The 22197-nt window shown below is 31.8% G+C and overlaps 1 protein-coding gene across 1 annotated transcript in view; it reads right to left on the reverse strand.

Moving 5' to 3' along the window:
- Window positions 1-7362: 7362 nt before the first annotated feature.
- LOC129228496 (dopamine D2-like receptor) overlaps window positions 7363-22197 on the reverse strand; it is a 71926-nt gene continuing 57091 nt past the window's right edge. The window contains exons 3-5 of the mRNA XM_054863177.1: window positions 20924-21176; window positions 15531-16182; window positions 7363-7736 (exon numbers count right to left, since the gene is read on the reverse strand). Of these exons, the coding sequence (XP_054719152.1) occupies window positions 7513-7736; window positions 15531-16182; window positions 20924-21176 (1129 nt within the window). The 3' untranslated portion in view covers window positions 7363-7512. The remainder of the gene's footprint in view (window positions 7737-15530; window positions 16183-20923; window positions 21177-22197) is intronic.

The following is a 22197-nucleotide window of genomic DNA, read 5'->3' on the forward strand; positions in this document are numbered from 1 at the left end:
TCCCATAGCAGGCTGCTTTAACAGTTTCGGCTTAAATGCACGTGCATGTTTTTCTTTTAATCGAACACTTAAAATTCAAAACCAAAACCAGTTGAACTGTGTCCGTTTTTTATGCGTAATTTTTCGAACGTAGACAAAATGTTTTTTTTTTCAGCTGAAAGCAGAAGAGTAGAAAATGGTTTCTTACTAATGAAGTTCATAATAATTTTAATGTTTCATATCGTATTCGCGAATAAATAATTAAAGGTTTACTGGACGAAACTCGTAATTTCAATTTGGTGTAGTATTTTTTTCATTTGTACAAAGGATCGAACAGTGCTTTTAGAAAAATCTACATTTCAGCATACAATGAAAATGATTTCTGCACAAAAAAGATTCCCTTGAGAAAAATTTAATATTTTTTTATGCTTACATTATACTCAGTAGTCTGGACGGAGTCAAAGCTTTAAAAAAAAGGAAAGAACACCCTTCGATTAACAGTCAACTTATCTGAATAATAACTGTAGCCTGCATAAAGTAGTCGGAACACTAAGTAGCATTCCCATCGCAATTATTTTATTGTCTTGCGTGTGCTATCTGTTGTATGTTATCAGTTCATGTAATGCATAATATTAATCTAAATTTGCTATTATGTTGGACAGCTCGGGCTTGCCCGAAGTTCAAATAGTTTATAGCCGAACGCTCTACCGAAAAAAAAAACTTATCAATTTACCGAACAACTAAGTCCAGTGCTTTTAAGCTTTATTATTTTTTTAAAGTTATTTTTATTTATTTATTTATTTTTATTCATTTTTCGGCCGAAAGCGACGCAAAAAAATTGCAAAATTATATTAGAACTTTGCTTTAAAAAAATCTGCATAAGAACTACAGGCTGCATCAAGGTTTTGCAACAGCAAGGGGCGTTTTCATAAACTTGATTTTTAGATCGTAAGTCTATTTTTCATCATTAGCCGGCCTGATAAGTTTTAAATGAGGGGGGAATTTCTTCAAGAGATAAGTAAGATCTCACATACTGACAAAAAAATAATCCACAGCAATAATAAATGAGATAAGATATTGAAGAGAAGTGTTTTTACTTTTTAAAATTTTTACAATTTGTTATCGCAAGCTGCTTAACCGCACGGTTAAAATACAAAATAATTTGAACTAAGTTCTTTTTTAAGCGTAGCTTTTCGAATGTAGTAAAAATGTGCTAGGCTATTTGTTTTTGTTTTTTTTTGCCGATAGAAGGAAAAAAAAAGTATATTTTACCCATCAAGTTAGTAATTTTACTGTTTTACTTCGTATTCTAAAAAATACTCTTAGTTTTAAATGAACAGCGTAATTTCAATTTGAGGTAAAAATTTTTTAGCTGTACAAAGGGTCAAAAACTCATTAGAAGAATCTGTATTTCAATATACGATTTATTATTTTTTTTCTGAATAAAAAACAATTCCATTGTAGTGTGAAATCTTAAACCTGATACTTGTATTTTCGCGTTCATTATGCTTTAATTTTCTTACTGGAGCCAAAGCTTTTTTTTTAAAAAAAAAAAGCCATACTATTCTGAAGTAATTTAGCTCCATGTTGCATCAAGTTTTCATAACAGCAAGGAGCGTTTCCTTCTCATTTCTTCTATTCCCTCATATTTGTTATTCATTATATTAAGTGTTTATGTAATGCGCGATATTTTTCGCATTTTTTGATGCAGATTGTCTGGACGTGGGCCCGAACACTCATTCTCCTGGTCACCAGTCGAACGCTCTGCCGATCAAGCTATTTAGCTCTGTCGGTCATAGTGCAAGGTAAAGTAATAAATTTAACCGAAAACCTCATTCTGGTTCGTTCAAACAGGTTTTTGGCAGAAAAAAAATCAATTTTTAGGCCGTGGGTCTATTTTTCGTCAGTAGCCTGCACGATGAGCTTTAAAATAAGGTGTAAATCAAAGAAATCGATCAATAATTGAGGAAGATCACGCGTAGAAACTAAAAACAGGCTACAGAAATAATATATAAGGATTACACAGATAAATGTACTCACTGCCAATAATAATGGGATAAAATCTTTATTTTAAATTACAACATTTTATACATTTGGCAATTGCACATCAGGACACTTACATAAATAACAGAGATACAAAATTTTAAAAGACATCGTAGCCATTAAAAAATTCACTTCGCAAATAATTGATGAAAGCACCAAAAAACTCAGTATGACAGTTGCAATAATTATTTTGTGCAAGTTACAAAGTTCCAAGTTACGATATCTATAAATACTTCTTCCGTATTACGAGTTGAATCCTTATTGTATTTTTAACCATTTGTTTGAGATAAACAACTAAGTAGTTGAATAAAGACTAAAAAGTCTGGATGCTAAGGCTTATCTTTTACAGCAACCTGATCCAAAAAAATAACTGAACTTTTACTAATCAGATAAAATAAACGTGGTAATATGTTTTAAACCTAATGTGTATTCAAAGTAGGTACTACCATTTACTTAAATGCAACGTTTCGAACGGTCATTAAATTCATCTATATACTTTTTAAATTCGCTTTTGGAAATAAATGTTCTTTAGCATGTGTGGCCTGCTGCTTAAATGAATGGACCATCGTAAAAATTTCATTTCATTCCAGTTTTCAGTTTTGACACTTGGTAATAGATTTGTGTAGTCGATCATCTTTCGTGTTCACCTGATTTATCATCGTGTGACTATTTCCTATTCTTGAAACTGAAAACAGCAACAAAAGAAGCGTCTTACAATGATGCCCAGCTAAAAATAATCTTCAGAAAATCTGCAGAAAAAAATTTTTTTTGAAGTATTTTTCAAGATTTCTGCAGATTTTTAGACGACAAGCAAAATCTGCTTTTTGTCTTCAAAATAATCTGCAGAAAATCCACACAAAAAAGTTTTCTTTTTAGTCTTCTTTTAATATTCTGCAGATTTTTTAAAGGTAAAAAAAATCTGCAAATTTTCTTCAATTAGATCTACAGAAAATCTACACAAAAAATTCTCTTACAGTTTTCTCTAAATAGTTCGCACGTTTGTAGATATTTTATGGTCACCAAAAAGTAATCTGTATTTCAATTCAAATTATTTCTTAAAGTTTTATTACAGTATAAAAGTTTTTCACACTTTAAATTTTTTTATATTTTTTTTTCAGTTTTTAGAAAATTAAGCACATTTCTTTGTTTCTCTTATTAAAATCAGTAATAAATTACTTAAACTTTTCCCCCAAGAACTTTGATTTATATTTTGATAACTTAAATTGAAATTTAAAAGCATTTCAACACGTTTGAAACATTTACCAAATAAAAAATGTCTGTTTATTGTATTATACAAATAATATGACATGAAAATCAATTTTAATATAAGTGCATGATTCAAATCAAATAAAAGTGAAATTACAATACATCTTTTTTTTTTTTTTTTTTTGATAACAAAACGATATTGAATAACGCAAGTTATTACATGGTTTGAAAGGACTTTCAAAAATGTCATTTTCAAGAAGGATACGGATTAGAACAGAGTCAAATTTGTCTCACTTGGAGAAAAATCAGGAAATTGAAATTAAATAAGAACAAATATGACTTGAAATAATGTTCTCGAACGGCGCGCCGTTCGAGTACAAACGCACCGAACGCCAAGCCTCTTACCGTCCACGGAGGCTTCGGTCCGTCCCGCAATATTCGGGTGCCACAAGCACAAGGCTACGAGAGTAGATTACCCCTCGACCAGGTGACGCGTATTGTTTTTTTGCTCCGTCACGGAAACAAATAATTAGGGAAATTTTAAGTTCCATCATTGGAAACCCATGAAAACATATTGGATTCATGCCTCGGTTCACAAAAAGGTAAGACACTTTAAAATTCACCAATTATTATTTGATTAAATTAACTTTTATTTAATAAGTGTATAGTATATTAGGGTTAGTTTGAAATGTTATGCCTAATCGGAGGTTTTTAATTTTTGGAATTTTTTCTTTTTCACCGATTGACTTAAAATTTTGAGCAAACATTTACGTTGTCAATATCTATTAATAAAAAAAAATGTGTTACGATGTCTCAATAATAACCAGCCTAATTAACTTAATTACTTTCCACCACGTGGTCGATTTGGAGGAATTTTTCGAAATTTTTAATTTTTACAAATTGTTCTATTTATTATTTCGTCTTGAAACTTTATGCTAATTTTACAATCATAGCGATGTATTTTTGTGACAAATTTGGTTTAATTATTTCAATTTGCATAAGCTTCAATTCAATAAAATTTAAAATTTCATTTTGGATGCGTATTTCAAGTTTTAATTGTATGTTTTTTTAAACGAACATGAAACACCACTCTGCAGTGAATTTACTCATTTTTATTAAAGAAATGTCGAAACTTAAAATTAAAAATGTTTTCGGATTTTTATTGCATTAATTTCATTTGTTATTAATTGTTATCTACTATTTTTAATTTGCTGGGTACATTTTTTGCAGTTTATCTACAGATTTTCTGCAGAATATTTAAGTATATTTGAAACATGCTTTCTTCACAAAATCTGCAGAAAAAAATCCGCAGAAAAAATCTGCAGAAAATTTGAGCATATTTTGAACACGCTTTCTGCAAAAAATCTACAGATAAAATCTGCAGATTTTCTTTAGAAAGCATGTTCCAAATATGCTTAAATTTTCTGCAGATTTTTTTAAAAGATTTTCTGCAGATTTTTTTTTTTTAGTTGGGTGATGTCCCAGCTAATCAAGCAACCGTGATACATGACTATACACATTCCCAAAACCAAATTGGAAGAGTTTATAGATAAATTGGTTGACCATTAAAAACGTTGTATTGGAGCTAATGGGACCCTTTTTTAAAGAAATATTGCACTGACTGCAGAACGTTACTGGTAATTTCCATGAATGGTTTTGGAGATTCACATGTTTTTACCTATTTCCTGTGAAAATAAAGTGTTTTTGTCAAAACGTTTTCTGAATGCAGACGTCTCACTGTTAGGAATAATATTTTTGGCTATCAGTTTAAACATTTACTGAACGCATTTATTACGTGTATCGGCTTGAATCCGATTACGGTGCGTCCCGAATAACTAATATCCTAATGAGAGGGAATGAGTTTCTGGATTCTGCAGCTTTGCAAGAATTGCTGGCAAGTTAGATGTTTGGCACGTGCAGTTCTGTCTTAGCCCTGGAACGAGTTGCAATAACGCATTTGGAGCTGTCTAGGCAAATCGGGAAGGTTCTAAGCTACTGATTAAATTTTCGTTGAAGGTATTAGAAACATTAGAAGCTTTAACCGGTTTTCTTTCTGCATTATGTAGAAAGGTTTAAGGATGATAGTATGATTTCAGGAAGGTTAGTGACTTTTGGGAGAAAACATTCCTGTTTTTTGCAAGATATGTTACTGGCAGAAATTGAACACATCAGCTGCCCTTTATTTTCTAATGACGTCTATGAATCGATTTCTCAGTGTGACTTTAAAACATATTGCTACGCATATTTGCATATTTCATTCTATCACTAAAAAGTTCCATTTTTTTATATCCCACTGTGTATATTGCTCTAGTTATTGCTTAATACCCCAAACTTATTAGAATAATATTAGTGTTTTGTTTAGTAGGTAATCAGAAGAAAAACAAATATTTTTAGTTTGTCCAAGATAGTAAGACAGAACTTTAAAAAAAGTTGATTAAAAAAGTTAAACTGGTGAGTCGTTACAACTGTCATTATGAGTTTTTCTAAATATAATAGCAGATATTGTTTACATAATTAGGTGCTGTCTTTAAATAACCTCCTTTTTAAGAATATATAGATGAAATAGCGTAATTAGTGCACATGTTTTAATAAATGATTTAAGAATTATTATTTTTGCACCAACTTACAGTTCTTTTCTTTTTTTTTCCTTTGCAAAAAAGTGCAATCTTTTTTTATACTTACGCAAGAGGATTAGTGTGCGTACGATTTTTATGGGAAAAGCTAATCATTTGCAAGATAATATGCATTACTAATATTTGTTTTCAGAGAGCTTTTAACCTGCAGGGTAGAGCATTTCACAGTGAGACCAAAATAGACCTACCACCAGATTTTCTTTTCTTTTTTTTTTTTTTTTCAATTAAGTTGATGTTTGTGCCGATAGATGTATAGTTGTTCTGTTACACATTATGTGGTGCAATTTACGCCCACATTTCGATCACGTGTGCTCATTTTGTTTTAAGCTATAGAGTACAAGAGATTGGGTATGAAATTGGAAACTGGATGTCTCCAGTTTGGTAGTATCGTTTATTTCGGTATTTGTATTATTTCATATTTTTTTCAGTAATTTTCAGTCAGTGTCAAGTTTTCGTAAAAGTGAAAAAATGTACCTTCATTTGCTGTTTGAAACATTTCATAAATGTTAGTTAAGTAAATTAGATATAGCCATGGTGATGCCTCAATTAATAACAACAAGACGACTGCTTATATACTTCCATTTTTGCTGCGAGACCTTTTAAATTTTAAATGGTTACCGTAAGTTTTGCAAATGGTTGCGTCGTAAAAATTTTGTGTGAAAAAAAAACGTTTTTTGTGGTATTTTTTTAAAACTAAGGATTTACTTTTTAAATAACAATTACAAATATATCACTGTACTAGTTGATGTGGTGCACTGAGAGATTAATTGTTACCCTAGTTTAATATAAGGAATCATTTCATACTAGTTTTTGCTTCATTCATACTAATTTACGCTTAAATGTATTGATAAATACTATGCAAAACGTAAGTAAACAAATTTAAGTCATCGAGCCCTAAAATGTCTTAAAACGAATGTATTTATCGTTTTTTCCAGTTTTTTAACTGTCTCACCGTGTACTGTCCTTCCCTAACTGGCCATTAATGCTTAGAATCATACAGGTGATAATTTGTTTTCTAGGTAAAATTCTTTTAAATTTTAAAGAGGATTGTCATGATAAATTATAGCACTGTAAATTTTAAACTCTTTAGTTTATTAAAATCTAGTATAAATTAGTCGACTTCAATGTTTTATAGATACAATTCTTTTTTTAAATTAACCTTTTCTTTTTTTTTCAAGTGCTCCGTGCCAATCGATTTCAGATTTTGCTCTGAGATTTTTATTTCAGGCAAATGCTCGGCATGTACTAGTATTTTCTTACTATTATATGACCAGTAATCAAGTACAAATCACCGAAAATAGTAGCAAGGATGTTTTTCCATGCAATGTGTCTGCATAAATTACAATATACAACATAAATGACATTCAAAATTATGTGCAAATTACTGTTTAAACAATCCGTTTTTTAATCTTTCATTTTTTTTCTAACTAATAAAAGAAACATAATTTTTCAAGAATTACATAGTTCATAGGAAAGACCATCAGGTACGTATAGATAGCAAAATAAACCTGGATGTGAATGCTGTAAGTTAATAGGAATTACTTTTTGAAAATAATATATCCTTTAAAAATATGTCTTGATGAAAAATATGTAAAAGTGTAAATTAAGTTAAAGTTAAACACATCAACAACAGACAACTTTGTTCTTAACGTCAACAGTGCCAGGAGTCCATCATAAGCTTCTTAAAAGCTTTTCGGAATTCCATGTTGAAGATAGTATATATGACGGGATTTACACAACTGTTTATGTAACCTAACCATGTGGTTAAAAGAAACACCGTCACTCCTGGACGATAGGTGTCGTTTTCAATTTTGATACAAATTGCATCCAGTATATTGCAAGTGAAAAATGGCAACCAGCACACGAGAAACATACCTGTAAAAAACAGAAAAAATAATAATAATTCGAGGTTTATTTTAAATTTTACGATCAATCAGGATCAGACCGAAAGTGATAGTATAAACCATGATCCCACTAAGTTTCGCTTACGCTTATAGGCCATGACATTTGTTAAAACTCATGGCAACAAAGAAGGTGTACAGGAAGCCCCTTTTTCCATACGTTGCCATTGATTGGTGGATGCAAGGGTTCCGCTCAGCGGCTATTGCGGTCAAATTGGGCGACGTCCAATCAAAAATAAACCAACTTTGAAACTTGTCATTGATTGGTAGATGCAAGAATTCCGCTTAGCGCCTCTTGCGGTCAAAATGGGCGACGTCCAATCAAAAAAAAAACTTTGAAACTTGTCATTGGTGGATGCACAGATCAAATCATAGTTACAACGGTTTAACACAGAAAAGTCATAATTTGTCAAGCATTAAAAGCGTCAGTGCCATCTAGTGGGGTCATGTATAAATATATTATTCAATTTTAACGAAACAAATTTCAAACGTTTCAAGTACCTAAGTTTTACAACAGCTAACATGCATATGATGCATATAAACTTTTATTCCATTTGAGGTATACGTAGAGGTTTGATTTTTTTTTTTTTTTTTTCAAATATTAATTTAAAAATGAGACTTTTTTTACACTGACAATAGGATTTTTTTAAAGGTATCCAATAAAAAAGTACGGTTAAAAATTCTTCGCATTTTATAAGTTAATTAATATGCATTTTAGCAATGATTACATAAAGTCGAATTAACCCACAGATATTATATTGGTGTTAAAAGCTGCAGCATACTCTGCTTTATTTTTTGAATTTAATAAAAGATTTCACAGTTCAAAGTTATTATGATAAATTGTTTCAACTGAAATGCACTTAAAACACGTTCCTTACACAGACAATTACCTTTAAAATTTTATTACAAAAAATTACTTAGCAATCACTGAGAATTTAGAATCAAAACTTAAAAACAATTAGACTGATACTTTAAAATGGTGCTATTCTGTTTAACTGATACACAAAAAGGATATAAAAGAAACGTTATGAGAAAAAAAATGCTTTTAGAGTTTTAAGAAGCACTTTTCACCATTGATAAAGAAATGTTCAAAAAAAAAAAAAAAAAACAGTTTTAGTAGAAGGATTTTCTTGATAATCATGAAATCTCCCGGTAGCTAATTATTTGATGAATATTTTAGGTAAACTAAAAAAAATGTCAATTTTCGTCGATTTGTACGCATGCATTAATTTAGATAAGATTTGAATCTATGTTCCTTTTCTATTTCCAGTTCTACGTTAAACTAAAATCTTTTAGAGTTTAAAGTAATGGGCAAAAAAGAAGAAATATCTGAATTATTCAATCATGAACAATTTATTCTTTCCATATAAATATTCACGTAAATAATTTAGACTAATTAACATTCTAAAGACTGAAGAACTAATTATACCTGGAATTGGAAGACAATTTAATTCTGAAGTTTGTTTAGGTCAATAAAAATGTTTACGATTTTTGCAGGTGTATGTAAATGAATACACGTGAAAAGTCGATTTCTGATACTTGTTAGAAACACGATTTTCTATTTTCTTTTATTTCCGTTACATAACGGTTGTAAAAAGGAAAGAAAACTCCTACTGGAAAGGCTATTTTGTCCGTTAGACTATCTAAGTAGGATTGATTGTCTTACTTTTGTTGCAGTCCTTACAAAAATGGTGATTAGCTATAAAATGCGATTAGGTCAAATAATAGATATTCTGCCAATCTGAGAATTTTCTCACTAATGCTTAAACTAACAGACACGCAAAAACTGAAAAGTTTCCAAAACAATCCCTTCAGTCTTTTTGAATGTTAAAACAGTATTTTGGAAGATGCATTTAAATACCTACAATGTTAAAAGAACTAATGTTAAATTAAAAACTTGAGAAAAAAGGGTTCGAATGATAAACATCTAAAAACAGTGGGTCGAAACAAATATATAACGTTTGAACGTATTGAAAAGAAATTTCTAGATATCAATCACATATGAAAACACGGAAAAAGAAAGAAAACTATCAACCGAGTACAGGTGCTTATTTTATTAGTACAAAGATTACATTTTTTAAAAATATTTTTTTTGAAAAACATTTCGCGACTCTTTTTATCCTTAGAGCAGGAATAAAAATGGAGGGAACAAGTCCAATCACTGGCTTAGCAAAAGCTGCCCCAAAGACCCCAAGTCACGTCACTCAACAACGATGAATGGTTGGCACGTTTTGCGTGAAACAAGCAAAAGAAACCTAATTTCTTCCAATGCTTTGTTTTAAAATATATCACGTGACTTGGGGTTCTTGGTTAGATGAATGAAAGTCTTCACTTCCTCCATTTTATCGCTTCTTAATGTTTGTATCCAATTTTTCAACAATCATTGTTGATACAGAATGAAGAAGTTTGGATTTTCTTTGAAAATGTCAATACATTGATTTCGATTAGTTACATTACACATAACAATGGACCACACAAATCAGCTTCGTGCGTTTCTAAGCAGTAACTAGTGAATTGAGTAAAATTAAAAGAGCAATTTCAGTTAAGTCTTCTTTGAAGTATAAGAAATTTGGCCACATCGAATCATGCGTTTTTATAATCTACGTTGTATGATTGCACTATATTTATTTCCTTCTCTTCCTTGTCAAATCTTTATTTCTCTCTGAGACCCTATTTTATATTACCTTCCAATTACCTTTTCTTTTTGTTTTAACCTTTTTAGAGTTATAACGAGAACCGAAAAATTCGACTTTATATAAAATATCTACCACTGTTTTACTTTTTTTTTCATTTGTGCTCAACTTTTAAAAATATTTATTAAATGAGTGACATTCGCAATTATGAATAACATTTCATCAAACCTGAATTTCGAGGTGTATAGTTACTTTTAAAACAAGGAAACACTAAATATTTTCACCCCTAGTTTCTTGCGAACCGAAGCAAAAAAACGTTTTACACAGATTTATTTCTCCATTATTGGCAATTTTAATGTGATTCAGTGGTTTACTCTTTAAATATCACCAAGATTGGACGAATTAAAACCATATTTAAAAATTAAAAAAATAATTTTAAAAAATCGCCAAATTTTTTACCAAGTTGGGGACAAAGCTTGGCGATATATCGCCAAGTGTTTGACAAATTATAACACCACTTGAGTTAGCATTGAAATTAACAATGATTTCCTACAAAAAAGGTGTAAAAGATCCCCTTACCAGGAAACATCACGAGTTCAGTAATCATGAAAAAAGTTAAAAATGGTCGCATTCGAAAGAGTATCTTTAGAAAAAAATTTGACCCAAATATTGTGTGCCCTCGTCCTTTTGTTTTTGAGATATGGGGGGTCAAAGTCTGTCGAAATCTTACGAAAATTCGCCAAATTTAAAGACTTGGCAAGAAATGGAAAATACCCCGTGATTTCATCGCTTGCATCTAGCAAGACTCTCATTTCCATTTCTGGTCATCTGCAAAGCGCGTAAACGATGTTTCGAATTAAACCTTTACTTGTGTGGGTAAAATTAAAAAGTAACTAAGAAGCCTGTGAAATGGAAACTAGAGAGCTTTATCCAGAGGAGCTACAACTTTATAACGAAATTGAACGTAGGATTTAACTTTGTAATCGTGATAATAATGCATTTCAGAATTTAAGTGCATTTCAAGTGTGTTTTACTTAACTAATTTAAGTTTGTACTCTTGTAATGAATTGTGTTGTAAGTAATCAATAATTATGTACCAGAATTAATATGAATAAGTAAAAAAAACATGCTTATTAAAGCTTATATATTGAAAATAAAATGGATAGTTTTTGATGTTGAAAGAACATGATCATGGATTGTAGTATCCCAGCTCTTATTTATTTTTTCAAAAGTTATTATCATTCATGAAGTTTTATTGTCTGACCACTGCTAGCGAAAATGTTTAATTTAAAATCAAAAAAAATAATAATTAAAAAAAAGAAAACAACGGATAGTAAATGTCAAAAATTTGCACAGCAAAACTAACGATGTCGGAAATTACTTCAACAGATTATTATCAAAAATTTTATAGTCGACGTTCATTACAACAACCCCTGTAGTTCGAAAAAGTCTGTCACTGCAACTGAAAGTGGCTATAACGTAAATGCACATCATATTGCATGTTATTTAGTCATTTTTAAAAATACTGAAGTCACTTTTACCAATTATGTTTCACGTTAAAAGGGAATTCAAATTCGAGCAAAATAAAAATTAATAGTTTTTTTTTATTTGACTTGTTAGAGGGTTTACACATAACTTGAAAATGATACACATAACGAAAAACACACTGAAAATATCTGACAAAAATCGTTTTTTTTTTTTAATTTGAGAACATGGTTTGAAATCTTTAAAAATGTCGTTTTCTTCGTATTTAGATACTGTTGAAGACTTCATATTTACGACTTTTCAAAAAAAAAAAAGACTTTAAAGTGTGTTTACCGTTTCTCTACGGTTATCATATTTTTTTCAAAAGAGTTTCATCATCGAATAAACTCTTTCAGTGGAAATATTTCACCCGCAGAAGCATAAAAGTTTTAAACATCAGTTTTTTAACAGTCTTAAGAATAACAAAAAATTCCATTGTTTTTACAATAAAATAAAACAAATATTTCGGGCTGTGGCGTTTTCCCCTATACAGTTGCACGTTAATATCCCGGAACACAAGCCCCTAAAAATTTCAATGCCGCAGTCTGTGCCACGACACCCCGCGCCATGGTAGTCACCCCGAGTAAAGAATTAATGCGATATTTCTCACGCGCTTTGGTGGTGACCAAATATGGAAGTGAAATGTCTTGTCAGATGCAGATGTTGAATTCGCCCCGTACCTTCCATTTATGAACAAAACTCGCTAAATTTGGCGACTTTACTAAAAATTTCGGCAATTTTTAAGACATCATATTTCGATAACGTGGTCACGAGGGCACGTAGTTTCAGTGCCATAAACATGTTTTCCAATGCTCTTTCGAATGCCACAAATTTGGAATTTTTTTGAATTTCCTTGATCGTGATGTTTCCTGGTTAGGAACATCCGAATGCAACCAAAATATAATGTGCACAACTATACCCCACTAGGAGTCTACGTACCGAATTTCACCTTTTTAGGACATACCGTTTTTGAGTTATGGGAGATACATACGTACATGCATACATACACACGCATATACGCACATACATACGTACATACGGACGTCACGAGAAAACTTGTTGTAATTAAATCGGGGATTATCAAAATGGATATTTCGGGTGTATGTACGTTCCTAGGCATATATCCACGTGTGGTCGGGTCGAAAAAAATTTCAACTTTCATTCAGGGGTGAGCAAATTGGAAATTAAGCCTATTTTTGAGTGAAAATTTTTTCGCGAATACAATACTACTTCCTTTTTTTTTAAAGGAAGTAAAAAAGAGGAGGAGTACGGGTCTATCAGCCTTCAATGTAATAAAGATGAATTGCATAAGATAAAGGTTTCGAATATTTCGATACTTCTTTTTGTTCATTACAAACCAATTTAAACAACAGGCTTGTTCTAGAACGATATCTGCCAGAAAATTATAATTGTAAAAATTACAATTATAATTTTCCTTTGTGTAATATTAGCCTACTTGCCGACCGAGAGCACTCTGATAGTGAATTCTGGTAGTTAACTGGAAGTGTAATGCAAGCGGTTTTCTGCTCTGCCTCTTTAGTCATTGCTGCCAGTCTGACATTACATTGTATGCATTTCTAATTGAATAATTTTTCATGATAGGCATTTTCACATGGAAAATGAAACATCCTCGCTTCAAGAAGACGGAAGCTCCACTTTATAATAAAAGAAGAGCTTTAATAAATAACAATTACGTTTACATAGGTAATAATATTACATTTTATTTAAACATTATTAAAATTGGTTTCATAGAGACAAATTCTAACATAATGCTGATATAAAGACACAATTTTTAAAAATGATTTTTAAAAATACATTTTTGCTGAAAGGTTTTTTTTTTTTTTTTTTTTAAGGATTTCCTTTTATCATACTCCTTAAAGGATCACCTTTTAAAACCAATCTTATTTGATGAAGGCTCTGCTTATATTTTTTGAGATAGGAAAATAGCAACTTAACATAGTTGAATGAAAGGTTGGATAAACCTAGCGGGGATTTGGTTTTCCGCCATATTTAACTTTTGTGGTAATTGTGCGACTCTTTTTTAAACTGGCGGTAAGGCCAGAAAGACGCTTTTGACTCTTGGCCTCTACTTAATTAGTTCCTCAAATCAACGCCAGGTGCGCATAATTCGAGAAGAATAAAATGTGCCATCACTAAATTTGTTTTCGGAAAAGCATTGATGCTATGAACGGCTGAAATTATTTATTTGTTATGACTATAAGTAGAACAGATTGTAAAAGAAAATCACATCGAAAGTATAACAAAAAGGGAACTTTAAGATGTTAGTAGAAAACAAAGGGAGTCTATAACTCGTGATTATAGCTTAATATCGAGTACTTATAACTCGTGATATAGCTTATATTCTAGTACAATCGTACTAAAAGCACGATTTACAGTGAGGCTTCTGGAATCTGTTGTCAACATGGTGAAGGTTTCCTCCATACTGTGATTCTCTTTTCTCTTCCCAACATTTCTACTCTGATTTACGTTTGTGTTAATGCAAAACAACTTATTTTCGCGAAAATAAAGATATAGGTGCTTTCAAGGGCGGAAAATGTCGCGAATTTATTTAAACCGAACCGAAAATCGATTGTATATAAAAAGTTGAAATATTTCGCGAGGCTTAGCCTACGTTCGGAGTACTTAAAAAAAATATTGACTAACTATATTTTTATAATGAAAAGTGAATAACAGTAAAACAAATAAATAAATAAAAAAAATAAATACAAAATAAATAAATAATTATTTTTTAAATATTTTTTAAAAAAAATAGGAAATTTGAACAAAAATAAGGCTAATTTCTTACTTCCTTTAGCCAAAGACTCTATACACATTTCAGCTCAATATATAATTAAAAATCAAATCTAATGCAAGTTAATATACTACTTATCTGTGTTCTGCACTAAAAACATCATACCAGTCCCAAAATGAAGAAAAATATGGCAATTTGTATTGAAATTCATAAATTTTCTTCCGATAAACCATTTATATTTCACAGTTAAATAACCGTTAAATTTTGAAATATTAATATAGAACTTAGATTATAGTTCAAAGCATAGCTAGTACTGTGAGGAATATTATTTGAAAAAAATCACGTTAATTGGTATAAAACTTTTTAGGTTATGAGATTTTTCGTAAATGCAAACATCGAAAAAAGTGCTCTTTTAGAAAACGCATATACATATTTCTCTCATTTAGGTATTAACGTTTTAGACGATTCTTGAGACTGGAATTTAAAAAAAATTATGCATTCTTTGACTATGCTTGTGAATATGTTTACTTTCTTTAAAGCGTTTTTTTTCTTCCGGTTTTTGGGGTGTTAGGGGTCATAAGTTCAACTTCCGATTGTTACAATATCACTTCCGGTGTTCTTAATTGGCTGTAACTTCGTTTCTAACAGTCGTAGACACAAAATGTAAACATTTTTGAAATCGTAGAAATATATTCTTTTAGGAATAAAAACATTTTTTTTCCTTCAAAAAATGGTCTTTTTTCGACAGGTTCTTAAATTTTTGGCGATTACCACGGATTCCATAAATATGAGAAAAAAATTAAAAGCAAAAATGAAAAATACATGTTATTTAAACCACTTAAGGAAGGCCCATATTTACCTAAAACTATCGCTAAAGTTTTTGTGGCTTTTCTTTCCTTTTTCGCCGAAGCTTTTTCTCTCTTCTTTCTGCTGCTCTTATGACGACGCCCAAGATTGAACCTTGATTTCTTTTTCGATCGAATGCTATCTGCGTCTGTGTCTTTTTTCCGTCTGGAAACACCATTCGTTCTTGTCTGAAGTGTGATTTTGTTAGCTTGATCTTCAAGTACAATTTCAATCGGCTTGGATGAAATATCAGGAGACGTAGCAAACTGTGTTTCCTGTTCCACATGGGAAGTACCGTAACCCGAATCTGTATTTCCATTGATAGGAATTTCGATTCGTATTGTCTCTGCAACAAAAGCACTTAGCAGCATTGCTGAAGCAGCTGCTCCGCCTTTAAGAGTTGGTTTTGAAATCGAATCGTCCCCACCAGTATCGTCATCGTAATCGTCGTCTTGGCTACCACTGCCAGTGTTCGTAGTGATGTAGTCCCGTTCAATAACGATTTGGAGACCACTCGTACTTCCGGAATCATTTTTTCCAGCTTGGTTCTTCTTGGATTTTGCGTAGGGTTCTGCGGTTAAACTCGTACTGCCAGTGCTGCGACCGAGTCCAGATTCTGAATTGCCAGAACGCATTCTGTTCTTCTTAGCTCTTGCGTGAATTGCCTGTAACATATAGCAAAATATTAGTGACAGCAAAACAACTCTGCGTTTTACTTTGCACACTATGTCCAAAATAACCAAAGTAAAAAATATTTTATTTCGAGAATTAGTTGAATATGAATCTACTAGGACAAGAAGAAGAATTTTTCTTACTTCTTCTGTTTGATTCTCCAAATTAAGTAATTTGATTAATACTTAGTACCAAGCCCGTCATTTGGAAGGGTAGTGGGTACGGGCAGTTGAGTTCCCTAGTTTTGAGAAATCAATTTATATCTATATACAGGGTGTTCCAAAAATGACTGATAAATTTGAAAAATCAATAAAAAGCAACAGTAATATACCGTTTGTTGCATTATGCTCGGGACAACAGTAAATTTTCAGACAGAGGGTTAAAAGGTATGAACGAAAACCCAGTCTGTTAGGTCGCTAAAATGACCGGAATATCTGAAAAATCGATAAACACTCTACAAGCATTGACAGAAATACACCGTTTATTTGCAATATGCTTGGAAAAAGAGTAAATTTTCAGACAGACACACCTGCAGCCTCTTCTAAATATCTGCAGCGCCATCTGTTGAGGAACATTGTAGCTTATTTTGAAAGTCTGTCTGTTTGAAAATTTACTGTTGTTCCAAGCATATACCAAACGGTAGACAAGGTGTTTCTGAACTCTTGAGCAAATCTTTAAGGGGTGATAGTACAATCAGAACTAATAATAACGGCAAAAAGAAGGGTCCGAAACGACTTCCGAAGGAGATAGGCGCCATTCAAGTTTAAGGTCTAAAATTTCAAATGATGATAAAAAAAAACGGAAAAATTGGTCGATTCGTTTGTGGTTCTCGATAAAATTATTCTTTTTATCAGTATTTTCTTGAAGATAAATTTTGAAGATGTAGTTTAAAAAATGCCGATAGAAGACGCTTTAGACTTTGGAGTAACAAACAATTATTTTTGCTAATATTTTTGAATCTCATTCGATTTTTTTTTAATGACTAGACATAAACTTAAATTTTCATCTCAAAATCAGAATCATTGAGCGTGATTAAGTCGTGCAAACAATTGTATTTCAGCTTCTCAACTGTGTTGAGAAGTTGAAATACACTTTGTCACAAAAAATAAATAAATAAATAAATAAAATAAATAAGTAAAAAAAAACCCATTAACCCTGAAAGAAGCGAGCGATCTTTACGAAACTTAATATGGGTGTGGGATATGACAAGATAAGGAAATGATTACAAATTCAGAACAAAATACTGTTTTATTAAGAAGTTATGACACAATAAAGGTTACAAAACCGTAAGTTGAATAGAGTCCTCTAGCAGCAATACAAGACAAAACACGGCATGGTATGAAGTGAAATAGGTTACCTACGATCACTAGGACTAAATCGTGATTCATCATTGAAGATAACATGCCTCCTGTCTGTCACAACCCAGCTAAGCAAGTGCAGCAAAAATCCAATTGGCGAAAATCCAATCCACCGCTTTGGACGCTGGTTCGAGATAGCAGCGTCTTTCAGTCTACTCAGGATTGTTTTTCTTGATACCATCAGTTTCATGGAAAGTGTTAAACGGCTTAGCGACCTTGTTGTTACGGTATTGGCCGCTCTTATAATTTTCGATCTTCGCTCTCACTTATGTTTCTAGAATGCCTTAACCGATCGCAATAAAGTGATTCATTTATTTTTACCTACACTAAGCTACTACCAGATCACTCCAACCGACGTGGCTGCAGATACGCGCGTACAAACAACCTGCTTCTTTGAAACCTATTGTACGTCCATTAAAAAAGTTCAACAATTGTTCGTATACCTCTAAAAGTTCGTCCTAGTTACAATAGCATCTTTACAACTCGACAGTTTCGCTGGCAGTGCCCTTCGACACAACCTTGCACACTTTCAATCGTATTTATTTGCGCATCCTGTATGCGCATAGCGCGCTTACCGTTTAATCAATGGCGACCAAATTGAAATCATTTCTTACCAAACTACATTCCTGGCGATTTTGTTGGTTGCAGTTCAATTTAATTTTGGTGCATACATTGTTTTGTGACAAAGTGTATTTCAACCTTTGAAGACGGTTCAGTTTTCGCTACTTAAACACTCCCAACCATTCAGATTTTGAGCTTAAAATTTAAGTTCAAGCATTAGAAAACATTTAATGAGATTCAAAAATAGCGGTAAAAAGTAGTTGTTCGATACTCCAAAGTCTAAAGCGTCCTTTAAAGGCATTTTTTAAACTACATCTTCAAAATTTATCTTCAAGAAAATACTAATAAAAAGAATAATTTTATCGAAAACTGCAAACGAATCAACCAATTTTTCCGTTTTTTATGAACATTTGAAATTTTAGAACCTAAACTTTAATGGCGCCTATCTCCTTCTGAAGACGTTTGGGACCTTTATTTTTGCAATTATATATTTAGTCCCGATTTTTACTATCACTTCTTAATGATTTTCCCCAAGATTTCAGAAACATCTGCATTTATGCCGTTGCCCGTTTAGTTTTTACTGGTTTTTCAAATGTATCAATCATTTTCGGAACACCCTGTATCTGGGTGTGGTTTGTGTTTCTTTTCGATAAAACATGAATTGAATCTAAGCCCTTTCCCTCTGTCCCTTCTTGCTGGAAACACGTTTCAAAATGACGGGCTTGCTTATTACATTCCAAACTCGCACTGTATGCACTCGCACTGCAACGTATGCCAGAAAAGAAGTAATCAATATTCTTAAAATATTTTCACCGACTGAAAGTACAGCTAATTGGTACGAAATTTAAAATCATAAGTTTGTTCAGGTTTATCAGATATAAAAACAAAATTCAAAGAATGAAGAGAGAAACGAAGACAGCTTTAAAGAATGAACCATTCATAGAACATTTATTTACTTGTACGGAATGCATGCTTAAAATTAGATCCTTTTTTTATTTTTATAAATGTTATAGGTTTCTTAAACTACTTGCCAGCTTTGAAAATGTAATTTGAGGAAACAGTAGTAGCTACTGAGATAAGAGGATAACAATATATCATTAATGATAACCTGTAAAGTTTATAATGTGTTAGAGTTAACATTTTTAATTGCTGTTCTTTCTTAGCTACATTAGTACACATTGAAAAATCAGAAACGTTCCTAGAAAATAATGGACCGATAACGTGTTTCAATTCTGTTAGTAACATATTTGTCAAAAAACAGGAAAGTTTCCCACTAAAATTCAGTACCCTTGATGAAATTAACCTGCTATCATTCTGCAGAATTTAGAAATCTTCCTAATCAAAGCCAGTAAAGTTATTAACAAACTAGGAATTTTCTGACTTAGGTATGTTTATAGTTGTAATTTTGCCCTATTCCGTTACACTAATGCTCCTAAAGCATTTTAGCCACTATGGCCAGAGCGAACGCAAAATTCCAAGCAAATACTTAGCACTTTTTTTGCCTAAAATTCTTCAAAAGTTTAGCGTAACACACTTTCATCAGGAGCTCAATTAATCTAGACAGGCCGTAATTGAAGAAACACTTTATTAAACGCTGATCACATTTTGACACTGGTAGCTAAAATTGTTTTTTTTTTTTTAAACCAGTGTGAAATCTGTATTCATGCATTTTGTGATGATCCAGTAAGAATACTTTATTTTCACAGGAAACTGGTAAAAACTCGAACAAATCCCGTACATAATATTTGACGTTTCGAAATTTTCTTTCTTATTTTATTCTGTTAAAACCTAGGGGTGCACGATACCACTAAGCATGGCGTTTCATTCAGCCCGGTTTAATGCAGTCTCCTTACCACTCTCCATCTTGGCCAACCCAAACCTTTCCTTTCCTGACCATCTGACGCCAGTTTACTTTTGGACACCCTCGCTTCCCCCTGTCATCAAGGATCCACGTAAAAACTTCTTGTTGAGTCTACTTTTCTTAGGGTGCAAAAATCTTTTGCGGGGTAATGATTTTTTTTTAAACTCGTTTTAATATTAGCAAATTTAACTTCAAAACATCATTTGACATAAAGAAGAAGAAAAGATTGACTTTGAAAAGATTTGAAAAATCAAATCCGTTACATGTTTAAAATAAAATACAGTATTATTTTCTAGCAGAATGACTTGTTTGAATCACAAATTCCTGTAATAACATTCAAGCATTGAATAAACAATCTGATTTTTGGAAACCGGTTTTGAAGATGAATAAAGAAAATGAGGATGAATATGAATAAAATAATAAATGTTTTGAAGATGAACATAGGATTTTGTACTTAATTTAAGTTTATAAACACTCTTATTCCCTGGTTGTATATTTTTCTCTCTTTCCGTAAGAGGAAAAAAAACGAGCCTGTTTGCATCATATACCACGAAAAAACGTCTTCAGAAGAAAAAAAAAAGAAAATAAATAAAACACTAAAAATGCGCAACATTAAAAAATTCCAAACTTTTTTTTAATGCTATAACAGCTGTTTAATTATGCAAATTATGTTCAGAAATGCATGATACCTAAGCGACCATACTCTATCATATGATTTTTATGATGTCTTACGAAATGTATCACCATGAGTTCACCAGCAGACTAGTTTCCTCTTTATCTTGAACAAATAACTAACTCAATAAAACAATACAATAAAACTCAATGGAAGCTGTATCTTGTTCTAAAATTATAATAAGCAAAAAATAACTTCCTTAATAAATAGATATACATAAATAAATCTGTTTACTGGAATAAATGATACATTTATACAAGATAATTAAAACCGTCTCTTACCTTAAAAATTTTGTAATATAGAAATATCATTGCAATGCAAGGTATGTAAAATGACACGAGAGATGAACAAATGATGAAATCTGAGTTGTAAAAAACACAAAGTTCCGGAATTCTTTCTACAGATGTGTTAAGACCCAAAACAATCGGAGAACCGATGGCGGCTGAAACCAACCACACGATCGCAATCATTAGGGATACTCGCTTTCCATTCTTGTGCTTGGAGTATTTTATTGGTTTCGTCACTGCAATGTACCTGGAAAAATACAACATTGAAATAACTAAAAAGGACTTATATATTATGTAAGACGCTTCATCTCACACAGTTGGAAAAGAAAGTAACGGAAAATATTTTGTATCACCATACTTCAGGGGTTTCAAAGTGGGTACCGAGGAACCCTGGGTGCCTTATGGAGCGGTGAGGAATGCTGTGAAAATTCAACGGTATCAAGATACACATACTCACAGTCTCTGAGTTAAATGTTTCAGAACTCCTAAGAGGGGTGGGATGCATCCTGACGACTCGAAATCAAACAGCAATGTGAGGTCGGAAATGCGTACCCAAACCCCAGAAATTTGAGGTATGCAGGAAGAATTCCAGACTGTTCGGAGTCTCATGCGCCGACAATGTCAGATGTGCATTGTAGCTAGTTGATAAAACTTCAACCATGTACTTGGACCCATGTACCTTTTGCTTGTTTACATGTATTGTTAAAAATATTTTGGGCCATTCCATGGAAAACGGTAATTTTGTCCCGCACGTGACGCTTTATATTTCATAAAAAAATAATAATTTAAAAGGATGATGAACAAAATTTTGTTGCTTCAGAAATCACAAATGCATGTGTGACTACTTAAGCAAAAACTTTCTTCAAAAATTATTTCTTTTTTATGGAATATAGGAACCGTCACGTGCGGGACAAAATGACCACTTTCATTGGAACGGGCAAAAACATATTTTTTTTTCAATGGTTTAAATAATTATTTCTAAATTAATGAAATATGTTTCTTTACATTTTAAACATAGCTTTCAAAATCTACCTTTTTTTTTCGTCATTGCTGTATTAATAGAGCACAAATTTTAGCTTATTCATGAACTAGTTACCAGAGGTTGACTTTGGATGTCCCGCACATGACGCATGTAAATACATTTTATTTTAAATAACAAAATTGTTTAATAAAAATATAATTGTGTCAGGAGTATCTTTGTATCAAATGTAAAGATTAAAAAAATTGCTTACCCCCGTTTTGCTGAAATATTAAGAGATATGACGAAA

This window comes from Uloborus diversus, chromosome 8 (assembly GCF_026930045.1).
Source record: "Uloborus diversus isolate 005 chromosome 8, Udiv.v.3.1, whole genome shotgun sequence".
NCBI lineage: Eukaryota > Metazoa > Arthropoda > Arachnida > Araneae > Uloboridae > Uloborus > Uloborus diversus.